We start from the raw sequence: 12,982 nt of genomic DNA, 5'->3' as shown, positions 1-12,982 counted from the left end.
TTGCCAACATGCATGCAGACTCTATAAATGGCCATGCGTGCACCCCACATGTCCTAAATGTAGTGATGCAAATCAGATCAAACTTTTACCATACATTTAATAAGATAAAAATTATTCTACACTTTAAAATATCCTTGGCCTCTTGTTTGGCTGCTGAGGCGGGACAGCGTGTTACGAATACTCGCTTATTTTAGCTGATAATAGAAACTTCACAGGAAGCAGTCGGACTTCGGCACTACAGTCATCAATGCAGCAAAAATTAGTAGGGAAAAGGTGAGAGTTGGAAAGAACCCACGTGTGAAGTGATCCTGAATTTGGCTATGAGCTGAAGTAACAAAGCCAGAAACGTGGTAAAGTCTATTTATTGGTGTAATTGGAAGACAGTGGCTCAGCAGGTAATGGACTCAACCTTGAGCACTCCCTATTAGACATATAGGACTACAGCCAAGCAGTTTCCCTTGAATTGTTTTAGGAGTGTATGGGTTTTTCTGACTTAAAGAATTAATTTAACACAATATACTGTATACAGGCTATAGGATTTGAGATAAAAGCAAAGTTCTCTATCGTCTTATAGCTGTTCTGAGTTTAGCTGATCGTGCTCTCGGGTTCTTCTGCACCTCCTCTTCGCTTGGCTTCATCACTTTCTTCTGAGGAATGACCCAGTGCGCGCTCTCTCGTCCCTTCTCCTCTTCTTCACCCTCTTCCTCCTCATCATGCTCCTCTACTTCTGCTTCACGCAGGGCTCTGGCTCGCTGTCTAATGCTGCGCCGCGGAGGTGCAGCTAGGTCCTCTCCGCGGAGGAAGCGTTTGGTCAGCCGGTCCTCCAAAGAATGGAAGGTGAGAACACAGAGTCGTCCCTTGGGACGAAGCATAGACTGCACCACACGCAGGCCAGCGTGCAGCTCGTTCAGCTCATCGTTTACAAATATCCGTAAGGCCTGGAAGGTTTTGGTGGCGACGTGTGAAGGTCTCTGCAGACGGTCACGGCGGGCGTACAGTGCACTGGCTGGAAATGCTCCTACAATGAGAAAGGCGGATGAAAAAAATCACTTTGCGGTTCAAGAAAAATCCTGCTTTTTTAAAATATTACTTCATTGTCAAAACTATTAGCCACTTATTTATAAAAAAGTCACACATAGCATGTGTTTCTGAATATGGCTCTGTGCTCACTAAAGCATGAGTGTCAGACACCTGTTGGTGTCAAGGGGAGGGCAGCATAGGAAAAAAATAAGTAGGAAGTGAAAGACTTTATATAGCAATGTAATTAAATTAAATAAATATTCATATTAATGGACTCTTTTTCTTTTTGAAAAGCATCATATTAGTACAAAAATAATACTTACGTATTTATTATAGTAAACTGTAGCATAGTGTAGTATATTATTATTATTACACTTTGTTAGTGTATAGACGGTTTCATTGGACGCACGTGCGAATACGCATCAGGTCCGAACTTTACTTTCGGTTTCAGTTTTTCTTAGCGAAGTTTACCGGAAGTTACGTGTTGGCCACGAAAGCCGCTTGTTTATGTTGTTACTGCTGAAACCGTCTATACCACTGTAGTATTCTGCAGTTTGTTATAGTGTATTAAATACTTTATTATATTACTACAGTACATTAAAACAATCAGTATCTCGAAATTTTACAGCAGTTTTCTACAGTTTGTTAAATACTAAGGTATACTGCAGCATTTGTCATGTGGGATCACTGTATAGTTTCAAGTTTTTTCAAACACAGATCTTTTTCTCATTTTCTAAACTGAATTCTGTTTTGTTTTTCTATACGTTTACATTCTCCTAAAATAATCAACCGTAAGGTCCAAAATCCGAACAGACGTCAATAGCCTCGTATTAGGCTACTGTTTTGTATGTGATCGTGGGACCTTGTGAAGTAATTTGGCATTTATGAAGCAAAGAAGTCAATACATACAATAATAAATTAGAAGCTGTATAAACAGGTGTTTTTCAAGAACAAGCTAGATGAAATTACTTTATCAAGAACAAAAAACAAAGGTGCAGTGTACTTTAAAGACAAGGCCATAAAAACAAAAGACAAACACAGTGAAAGATGCACACTGCTGGGGACACACAAGGGCTTATTCCAGATCACTGTGTGATGACACAGTACTATTGAAAATAAACAGGCTGTTCTACAAAGCTCCCAAAGCTCATGGACAGATAGGTCCGTGCTGTATATTGTGCTGAGATGAGCTGGCGCATACAGTCTGAGTACGGGAAGGTGATGCTCACTGAACTGATACAGTATCATGCAGTGCTTAAAACTGAAAATAGAAAATACATACAAGTCTGATCATACAGCAGAGGTTACTTAAATTCTGTATGTTATAAAAGACAAAAAAAATTGATAAAACTATAGATCTGCTGACAGACAATGAAAAGTTTTCTGAGAGCAGGTGATGTTGTAAGACTGTTGTTCTAGGCAGATTCGTTTTTGGTTATGTGCTACCAACATAATTCCCATGCATGATTTTTTTTTCTGTGTAAACTGAAACATCTAACAAATTAAATCACAAAAATGTTCCATAAATTATATACTAAATTAATGCATAATTAAGTGCAAATAAAATATATATAGTTAACTAAAAAATACTTTTAATACTTCAACAATCATTTTTTGTTTCCAGAATTATTAATGCTAGAAATGCTAGAACCAAAATCAGCATACAAAAGGGATTATGAATTTTATTTTAGGCACTTTTTTATTTCATTGAAAGTGATATTTATTGTTGCACTGCCTATAATCTGTGTTCAGCTCCCCTCCCTGTGATTTCACGCTATATGAGGAAAAAATTATTCATTCATCTGAACTGCCTAATCACATATGTTGTCATGCAGTCATGTTTAAGTAAAGATGGAAATGCAGCAACCCCTTAGTTGTTATTTGAATGAAATGAAAGTCTGCTGTTGTCCAGGAAGTACATATTAGACACTTTCATATTAATAATAGTGTTGAATTGTACTGTAGATAGCTATTATAATTAGAAGTTTCTTTCTCAAGTTAAAATACAAACAAATTTACAGCAATTCACAGTGTTGGTGTAGTATTTCTCTAAAGGACATTAAATCTGTTAAGCTGTTAGTCCTTTAAAAAATACTAACTGTCTCAAATTGACACTACATGCTAATAAAATTAAATAAAATATTTTTCATATTTTGACCTTAAAGTAACTTGCCTATGAATAAATAAGTAATTGAGGGTCACTGATAAAATGAACAGAATATTCTGAAGATCTTTGATATTAACATCAGACTCTACAGGGCACCTTATACAATCATGATTTGTTTTTTCAACATTACACGGTGACCAAAATAAAACATCATTAACTTCCCATAGTGAACTAAGTTTATACTGCTGTACATGACAATTGTTGTCCTTCCAGGACAGCTTAACTAAATGAGAAGAAAAAATAGGACAATAAATAAATGCAAAACAACATGGAAATGATTTGCTAATTATTTAAAAGACAATAACAAAGCATACTTAATAAATGATAGAGTACACCCCAGTAGTTGGAATCAGGGCTTCTGTATCTAAAAAATATTAAAGGAACTTTTCACACAATACAAATAGATTTTACAATTAAATATGGTAAGTAAAGACAGATGATTTGTAATTAACAATTCTAGTCAATTTCGATGTGTTCCACACATAGAGCTATGGTATGACTTCAGTAGACGTGCACATCATCCTGTACATTTTTTTTTCCGGGTGCATTTTTGCTTTCTCAATTTGTAAAAATATTTCAAGAGCTTGCTGATGTTAGTGATGATATTGAATGAGTGCAGGCGATGGAAAGACACGGCTAAAGAAAACAAGAGGTGTTGCATCTCTCAAGTATTGCACTTCTGGACCAGGAGAAGTGAGACACGAGCCAATCAATAAGACCACATGCCTCTGCTCAAGAATCCCATCTTATTTTAAAACCAAGACATTGGGAACATGAAAGAGAAACAAGAAAATGAATTGGAATCAAAAGTAAGTAGAGAATAAGTAGTCAGGGAAACCAGTGGACTGTAAAACACAAAACGTTTAAAAGAGGGTTCGTTTGTGGGTTATAGAGGAAACATAAAGAGAGAAAGAGCTTTCTCCTATGCAATAATGCTGATAACGCACAAACAAAATACAGTTTAGATTTAGTCGAATGTACAACAATAATAATATATGAAGAGTTTGGTTCCAAAACGCGATAAACGACATTTAAAAAATATTTATATATTTACCAGCAAAATCAGTATTGTATCAGGTCAGTATTAAAAAGTAAATTGTTAATTTTAAGCAAATTACGATATCTGCTGTGTTATTCTGTCATCTTTTCTTCCTTTTTTTCTAAACTGTAACAAATGCCAGTCCTCCTTTTCTGCAGAATGCAATAAATCCCCTTAACCAATCACAGCGCACAATTTTTACGTATTGTAAACAGTAGGGAGTGGCGCTTTGAATACACACTGAATCCTAGTTTTCCTCATCTACTTTGTACTTCGTGATCAACAAACAAACAAAAACAAAATAATACTTTTGACATTGATAAACCTGTTGTGGTTTTCTGTGGCAAAATCTAATAATTTACATGCCGGCTGTGGCTTGTTCTCACACGACAGCATCAAGCTTCTGTCATGCTAACACATTAACCCCAGCAGATCTTATGAAAAACTTTCCATTATTTTACTCAAAGTCAATGAAAATTGAGCAGGAACAAAACATTTCACAGCTGATTGCTATCAAGAAAGTTCATCCAAAGTTTCCAAGGATGACAGCAGCAATGACAGTGTTCTTTAAATGACAAAGTAAGTGTTTTGATTAATGTCATTAATGTTATTAATATTTTTTAATCAGTGCATACCACTAGTCAACTAAATAAATGTAACATTGCAAATATAAATGTACATTTATATACTGATTCAATAGATATCATTTTGGAAAAAACTTGGATCATGGATTTATTGCATTTTGCGGAAAAAATAATCTGTTTTATAATAAATCTCTGAAAATAAAATAATGGATTTGAATTTTTAATGTTATGTTAACCTAAAGATGCTATGTGAAAGTTTGTAACAGAAAATAGTAGTTATCATCTTGTCACTTTCTTGGTATAGAAAATACATTTTTACCGAAATTAGTCAAAATTGATTTATTGCGTTTTGGAACCAAACTCCAGTGTGCACTAGAAAATAAAACCATCCTAATTATTTAAAAATAGAAAGTGCAAAAAATTCAAAAGCCAAAACAAAAAGATATGTAAATAAATACAAAAATCGCATTAATTCTGTTACCTCATGAGTGCTCTTATTACATTCCAGCAATCACTATTGATTCTTCATAATTGGTCTTAGATCCTGACGGGTGCGACAACATCCACAGCCTCCACTAATTACCATTAAATTCTCAATGAACTCATTGTGTTAAAACCAATGTTTACATAGAAGCCTAATGGGGTGATTTTGTAACAAGTCAATAGTTATCTTTCATTTGAGAAAAAAAACATTTCTGCCAACCCGAATATAAAGAAAAAACGTCTTTGAACTCTGAAAACCTGTTATGTGCATTATCAGTGATACAATATATTTATGTTGTAATAATAATCAGAGTGCATGTAAATGAATGTAATTGGTTGTCCATCTATTATGAGAGGGGAAGGATTAGAGGGTAAGACCCAGCTGTCCGTAGATCTGATAATTGGCAGTATATTTGAATCAAACTGATTACTGCATGACACCCGTCTGTAACGAAGGGAGAGATTGCTCTTGAATGAGTCTCAGCACAAGCGCATTTCATTTTGAATAGAGGGCTAATTCTTTGTCTGGCCGTGAACCGAATTACGGATTTTCTTCTTTAATGCCACTTTATTAATCGCGGGCTCGTGTTGCTTTTGGGTATGAAGCAGGGGCAGAACTATCATTTTCAAATTAAATGTAGACCGTTTAAGAGTTTTGTTTATTTCATTTGATCCTCTTGATTTGTTTTAAATACCGTGTCTGAAAAGTGATGTTTCTCTATTCAGTAAAATTGTCTCGCTCATCGTGTGCAGGCATGATTCTGTTAACACGTACAATTCCATATGTAATCCACTGTGATCAAACCCTACTAAAGATGAACTGATTAAGACAGCCAAATACTTCATTGAATTTGCACAACCCAAGACATGAGACGGGGATGTGAGTCAGTACATGGTTTATTCCTTTCATTTATTCTTCATTTGCCATGGAACACTGTTATGCTTGAAGGGTGAATATCTTTTGTTAAAAGACTCAATCCTGTATGCGCTATGACAACACAATGATGACTCATCTCCAACAAATGTGTCTCACGGACACTTACATATTTCTCCTTGTTCACCTCTGGGAAAGAATAGAGCAATAAGAATAAGAGAAAGAGAGAGAGAGCTAAAATTAAAGCCTTCCATCTTCTTGTTTACCCTGAAGAGATAACAAAAATTTGCACAACATTTTCCAATCTATGCCGATAACATCAGGTTTCCAGTAAGAAATGTGATGAGGGGCTCTATATTGTTATAGAGTGCCAATTTATGCCGATTTCATTGGAAGCTCAGGAAGGGCTTTTACAGGTTCCTATAGTTCATTGGTGGGGCTGGGAGTATATGCTACGGGTTTCAAATGATATTTCGTTATTACCCAGTAAATCCTTTTTATAAAAGCAACAAGCCGCATAGGGACACTGAACATTACAATTGTTATTTGAGGCTGAAAGGGCAGTGCTGTTAGTCACTGGTGAGAACTTTCAAAAGAAAAAGGATTTACATTTTTGACTGTTCAGAAAAATTACTTTTATAAGTTGCTGCTGGGAAACGAATAAGAAGAGCATCACAATAATAACAGGTTCATGATCTGGACTACTAAATAAATCTGTCAAGCAATGTACCTAAAGGGGCATCTTGGGTGTGGGAACTGCAGTACAGTTTCCGGTAGATATGAAATCTTGTCTAAAAGTAGGGCTGGGTATTGGCAAGGGCCTCACAATATGATACGTATGGGTCGATACATGGGTACGACACGGTACGCTGCACGTAGCGATAAATTGCAATACTTTTCTTTTTATCAAAAATGTAAAAAAAAGAGCTGATTTTTTTTTACAACTTTTTTTAAGCCAAAGTGCTGAGACATTGGCCAAATGGCCGTATATTACAGACAACTAGACAGCAACAACTATAGCAGCGGCAGAGGAGGTCATTTGACGCACACAGAGGGATTTGATGGGTTTTTAAAACATCGATAGTAGAGTTTGAAATATCGATACCGGCCAGGTATAATAAGCGTGCTTGGTTTTCGGGTAATATAAAATGAATGTGTTTTGCCAAATGGACCCGAGAAGACCTGAACTATATCGCGTTTGTGCATCAACTTTTTTTCCACCCCCCCACGTTTGCCAAGAGAGCTTGCATCATCCTGTGGCTGGCGGTAGGTTAATTTTGGTTGAGCCAGACTTGTCAATCAATTTTACATACACACTGTAAGCAGTGAATTGCGCCGAATTGGTTGCGAGGCCACTTGAGGTTTCTTTCTGGCTGATGGGTGCGGCTGCAGACAGCACAAACGTCGGTGCTGTTTACATTCGGGTCCAGTCAAGTAAAAAAATTGTCATCTAGTTGGGTCCGACTCTGGTCTAATTTTGGTGAGTTTGTCTTGGTTTGGGTCTTTATTAAAAAAAAAAAATTTAAGCACACCGGGTTCGGGTACAAAGTGATTCGGGGCGTTTAAGGTCAAGAAAATTTCTTTGTACCTAAGAAGACCTCTACACTGAAAAAATGATTAATTCAATTTGCTAAATTTTTTTAAGGTAAGTGGTTGCAATCAATTTATTTAAGCTACATTTAAACAATAACAATTAGTAAAATAAAAAAAAAACTTTTGTTTAAATGTAGCTTAAATAAATTGAATGCAAGCACTTACCTTAAAAAATTTAGCAAATTGAATTAATCATTTTTTTAGTGTACTTCATATGCAAAACCCAAGGGACATCTGACATGTTTTCTTGTAAATAAATGTCACTTTAGTCATTTTACTGATATTTTGACAAATTTCACTGTGCAAAACACTTTAAGTGCATGCAAGATAATTTAATTTAAAATGTTGTCTGTGCACTAGCGGACTTTGCTAAAAAAAATCATGTGCCGTTTAGCGGTTTTTGTCAACAAAAAAGTATTTCTGAATGGTCTAAGGCCGGGATTAAGTGGATTTAGGGTGTTTTCACATCTGTAGTTCGGTTTATTTGGTCCAGACCAAAAGCAAAAAATGATACATTGTAACTTTTTTTTGCAGTTTTGGTTCCTTTTCACACCACACTGATTGCTCTGATCCGCACCAGTTGAAACGAACCAAAATTATGTCATGTGTTAAGATCAACATCACTCATTGGCCACATATATTTGAACGTTCTTCCTAAACTGCTTCTCGATTGGTCAGAATCAACGTGCACGAAATTCCAATGGAACCCCGGAAGTAAACAAAAAGAAGGATAATACAGCAGACACTATGGACAGATGGCTGCGCTCTGTAATTATGTCTCTGTGGTTGTTATACATAGTTTGTATACAGTGCTCTCTACAAACCGTTCATTTTCAGAATGAATCGTGGATGCGGCTTGAAAACAATGTTTTAATGCACTACAAACGCCAAAAACATCAAATTTCTGAGGTACCTTTTACTTCACTACATTTCATAAATACAAGTTGTTTTTTACCTTATACTTAAAGACATTAAAATGTACTTTCTTATTAATTCTGAGTAAAAGTAATTAGTACTAGATTTTCATGTAATTAACTTAATATGAAATGCAATGGAGTACAACATATGATATTACCCTTTAGAATGCAGTGAAGTAAAAGAAAAACACTCTGATAAAAATATACTTGAGAATGTAACTGACTAAAAAAATAAAATAAAAAATAAGTACTTTATACACCTTTGCAAAAATGTTTTTTTTTTCTTTTACATTTTTTTGAGCTCTAGCCTCATCCAACAATGCATACAGTTTTGCGTGAATTGCTGAATTTAAAATGTAAGCCGGTATGGACAAAATTCTGAACATTACTGTTCATTTCTAAGATTTTGTAATCCCAGATTTTCGATATGGTCTCAGAGTTTCTGCGGCAAAGAAATTATTTTGCTTTTTTACATGGTTGTGGAAACATTTTTTGACAGCATCATACACTAGCCAGTCCCTCTGTACAAAGCTACATATCATAAACACGTCGAGACCCATCGTCCTCATATTTTCATCTTGTTGGATGAATGTCAGAAATGTGTCACTGCTGGAGTTGAATGAGACACTAAACCCCATGTTACACAAAGAGGACAACAGACTGCTTTGGATTAAAAGGTTCGACTAAATACTAATGGAAAAGGTAGATGCTAAGCTGCACGAGATGCATTCCGACCACACCTTCAAAGGACAATAGTAACACTTTACAACAAGGTTGTATTTGTTAACATTAGTAAATGCATTATGCGGCTAACAATAAGCCGTATAATCTTTTTATATTTTATTAATCGCTGTTAAGCTTATTTAATGCCAATACAATTCATTCAAGTTGTTCATTGTGTATTAACTAATGTTAACAGGTACAACTTTTGATTTTAAAATGTTTAAAAGGGTCATAAAATACCAAACAACATTTTCTTAAGAGTTGACAGAGTTAGCTGTGTTGCAAGAAGACAATGTTAGCATCCATTAATTTTAACAGCAGGAACTATTTTAGTGTGGGGGGGGGGGGCTTGCACTCTTTTCGTCTTCAGAGTTTAAAATCTACATTGTGTTTCTTATACATGTGTTTCTGTAGTGTAGGGGTATGTTGGCTTTCTCTGCAATGCTGTCAGGGCTAGACTTGGTTTGACTGCGGGCGGTTGGTTGGCCATCAACTTCTGTTTTTTTCTGGAAAGCTTTGAGATTTGGAAACAGGTTAACATTAGCCTTGCTCATGAAGGCGGTTTGTATCTACTGCAGCCAAGGATGTGGTACAATGTCCTGAGGACTTTTCCTTCTCTTCAAATATGGCACTGTCATATTTAAATTATAAGAGATTTACTTGGCTTTTGTTTTACTTATAAATTCATTATTTTAGAGAGGTAGAGAGGCCCAGAAAGGTACAGTTAAAATAGTCCAATGGATCAACCAAATGTTTTGATTTTTTTATGTGACAAGAAAACTTTTTGTGTGCAAAAAAACTAAAAGAATGACTTTTTTTCTTATCAATGTCACTTAAAGCAGTGGTGGAGTGAGACAATAAATTAGGCTGGGAATTTGATTCATTCCAGGCCACCTTTGCTGCTGCAAACAACGTGTTTAGGTAATCCACCAGATTTGCCAATCTTGTATACTAATAATTATTAAAGCAACACCAAAGAGTTTTTTTACCTTAAAATAACGCTTCCAAAACAGTTTCAGTCGTTCATCCACTCAAAACAGGGTGAACAGCACTTTCACATTCGCTTTGCAGCCCTCTATCGGCCAAAACCGCAAGAAGTTTCCAACCGTCGGGTAGCGGTCTTGTAGTCCGAGTGAATACTACAAAAACTTGCTTTACGGCAGACCTACAATCCAATCAGAGCCAGCTATGCCTCAGTATTTATGACAGTGGGTAATTGACAATTACGCTTCTAACCTGTAGGGGGAGCAAAGAGCAAAAACTCTTTGGTGTTGCTTTAAATTATATAACAGGTGCAAGCCAAATTATAAACTTGTGTTTATCTGGGAAGAAATTTATGCAGATTACAAAATATTAAAAAATTGCATTGACCAACAATACTGAGGACACAGTACATATTTCTATAGGTGAACCCTCAAGAACTCACTGGGAATACACCACGAATAAGACAAATACACAGTTGGCTTACACTTTTTAAAAGAGATGTGGCACAGTATACTGCTTCCTTGGCCACCTTCTCAAAAAACATTTGGGACATTTAAGACTTCTTAAAGACCTTTAAAGGAACTCCAAATTATAAGGTGAAATGACAGTAAGAAATTCATGATTTGCATCGTACAGTTTTTCATAAAACAAAGTTTTATATAATGATAGACTTCTGATTTTACCCTTCTCTCTCTGCTCATCCTTTTGCGCTCTCTTTTTTTGCACGATTGTCAGATATAGCCAAAGAGGCAGTGCATGGTTGATTTTAAGTCTGTTGTTGCCTGATTTGTAGATTTTGAGAGATCCGTCATTCATTTATCAGTCTATCACATGTCAAGCTGAGCTGACTGCACAGCAGGCAGGCCAGAACGACCGCCAGGCCACCGGGACTCCAGATGGCCAGTCCGCCCCTGAGTCAAAGTATTGTCCGTTGTCAGTTCATGTTTTGGGCAAATTACCGAAATACCGCAAATGGCCATATGGTAATATGCATATCAGAATTGTTTGAAATAACTGAATAACTGTACTACTTCTGAAAGTTATGTATAGTCAAAGTTTTGGCAAGCCGTATGTTTTTCAATATTTAAACATTTTTAAAAGACTAAAATTGATTTTAGAAACTCAAATCATTATCGTTACGCATATCATTAATCGCATCACTTAAGTTGTCACCCTTTTTTTCAATATCCTACAGTCCCTATTCATGTTAGCTAATCTAAGTTTAATTTGTGTGTCTGGGTCGCACTTTGAAAATACCTCTGTGTATGAAATTAGCTATTTAAAGAGCCACACAGATCCAAAATCGAAAATGACCTGTATGGCAGTGTGTCTTGTAGCTGTCCATCAATGTAAACAATGTGCAAAAGTAGTTTAACCAAAAAGTGCACGATTAATAAAGTTATTGGCTTCTTAAGTAGGGAGTTGACTCTGAATCGCTGAAACGAGTCTTCATATGGATTGAATCTCCTGCCTGACTTTATCCACGTAATGCCAACACTTTGCATAATAATCTCCGCCTACAGCCTTGCCCGCGGGAGAAATTAAAACTATGACCTGCCCACAGCTAGTTAGTGTGTAAACATCATATCACGCTGTGTTTTCAGTTTGTGTTGTTTTCACTACCAAAGGACGAAGATATATGAAGAATTAGTGTTTAAAATTACCTTTTCACAGATGGATATACTAGACGTTTGGCTGTGAAGAATCAGTGGTTAAAATGACTTTTTCACGGAGGGATATACTAGACGTTTGGCTGTGAAGAATCAGTGGTTAAAATTACTTTTTTACGGAGGGATTTACTAGACGTTTGGCTGTGAAGAATCAGTGGTTAAAATTACTTTTTTACGGAGGGATTTACTAGACGTTTGGCTGTGAAGAATCAGTGGTTAAAATTACTTTTTTACTGAGGGATTTACTAGACGTTTGGCAATGAAAGATGGTTTAGTACCAACTTTATTTGGAACAACAAGCGTCTCCTACCCACAACCTGTAAGTATGATTATAGCTACTTACTTGCCCAAATGAGTGTATATAACATAAATGTTAATGTCGGTCGTTGTTTTTATAACCTGGACTAATGATGAATGATGTGTATTGATGTTGTTTTTAAACTCCTTATATACTGTCAGAGAGTCACGTTAGCAAGTGGCTAACGCATGCAGCACTTACGGTTTTGCTATGGCCCAGTTAGCTTACATACTTGCTTAAATGAGTGTAAAAATTGATGTCGATAATGTCTTTTCAGTAAATCATGTTAGCACTAGGTCAATACATGTTGTACTATTGTTGGTCTGTGCCACTGATCTGTGGTCTGTGCGGAAAACCTGTCAGTTGTCCAATCAGAGCAGAGTAGGCTACTGAATGGTGGGGTTTAGGCAGACAGGGTCGTTGAATGGCTTCACACTAATCGTTTGGGGATCTCTGAGAAATGGGGTAATTTTAAATTTATATTTTGAGAAAATTACAGTGTTTTTGTCCTTGCATGCATTTAAACCTGTTGTCCGGGACTTACAAACAGTGATAGGACACATAAAATTGGCATCTTCCTGGCTATTTAAATAAACTTGACTTGCCTTGCCTAATCAGTTAACTACTGTT

General features: G+C 36.0%; 1 protein-coding gene across 4 annotated transcripts in view; it reads right to left on the bottom strand.

The window, feature by feature from the left end:
• Positions 1-346: 346 nt before the first annotated feature.
• The window catches only part of mettl15 (methyltransferase 15, mitochondrial 12S rRNA N4-cytidine), an 80,506-nt gene continuing 67,870 nt past the window's right edge, over positions 347-12,982 (bottom strand). For all 4 annotated transcript variants that reach the window (XM_055203803.2, XM_055203787.2, XM_055203794.2 and 1 more), the window contains exon 6: positions 347-1,018. In XM_055203803.2, the coding sequence (XP_055059778.2) occupies positions 561-1,018 (458 nt within the window). In that variant the 3' untranslated portion in view covers positions 347-560. The remainder of the gene's footprint in view (positions 1,019-12,982) is intronic.

The sequence above is a fragment of the Misgurnus anguillicaudatus genome, chromosome 21, assembly GCF_027580225.2.
Source record: "Misgurnus anguillicaudatus chromosome 21, ASM2758022v2, whole genome shotgun sequence".
Lineage (NCBI taxonomy): Eukaryota > Metazoa > Chordata > Actinopteri > Cypriniformes > Cobitidae > Misgurnus > Misgurnus anguillicaudatus.
The sequence above is the reverse complement of the archived record's forward strand: the minus strand, read 5'-3'. Positions and strand labels throughout refer to the sequence as shown.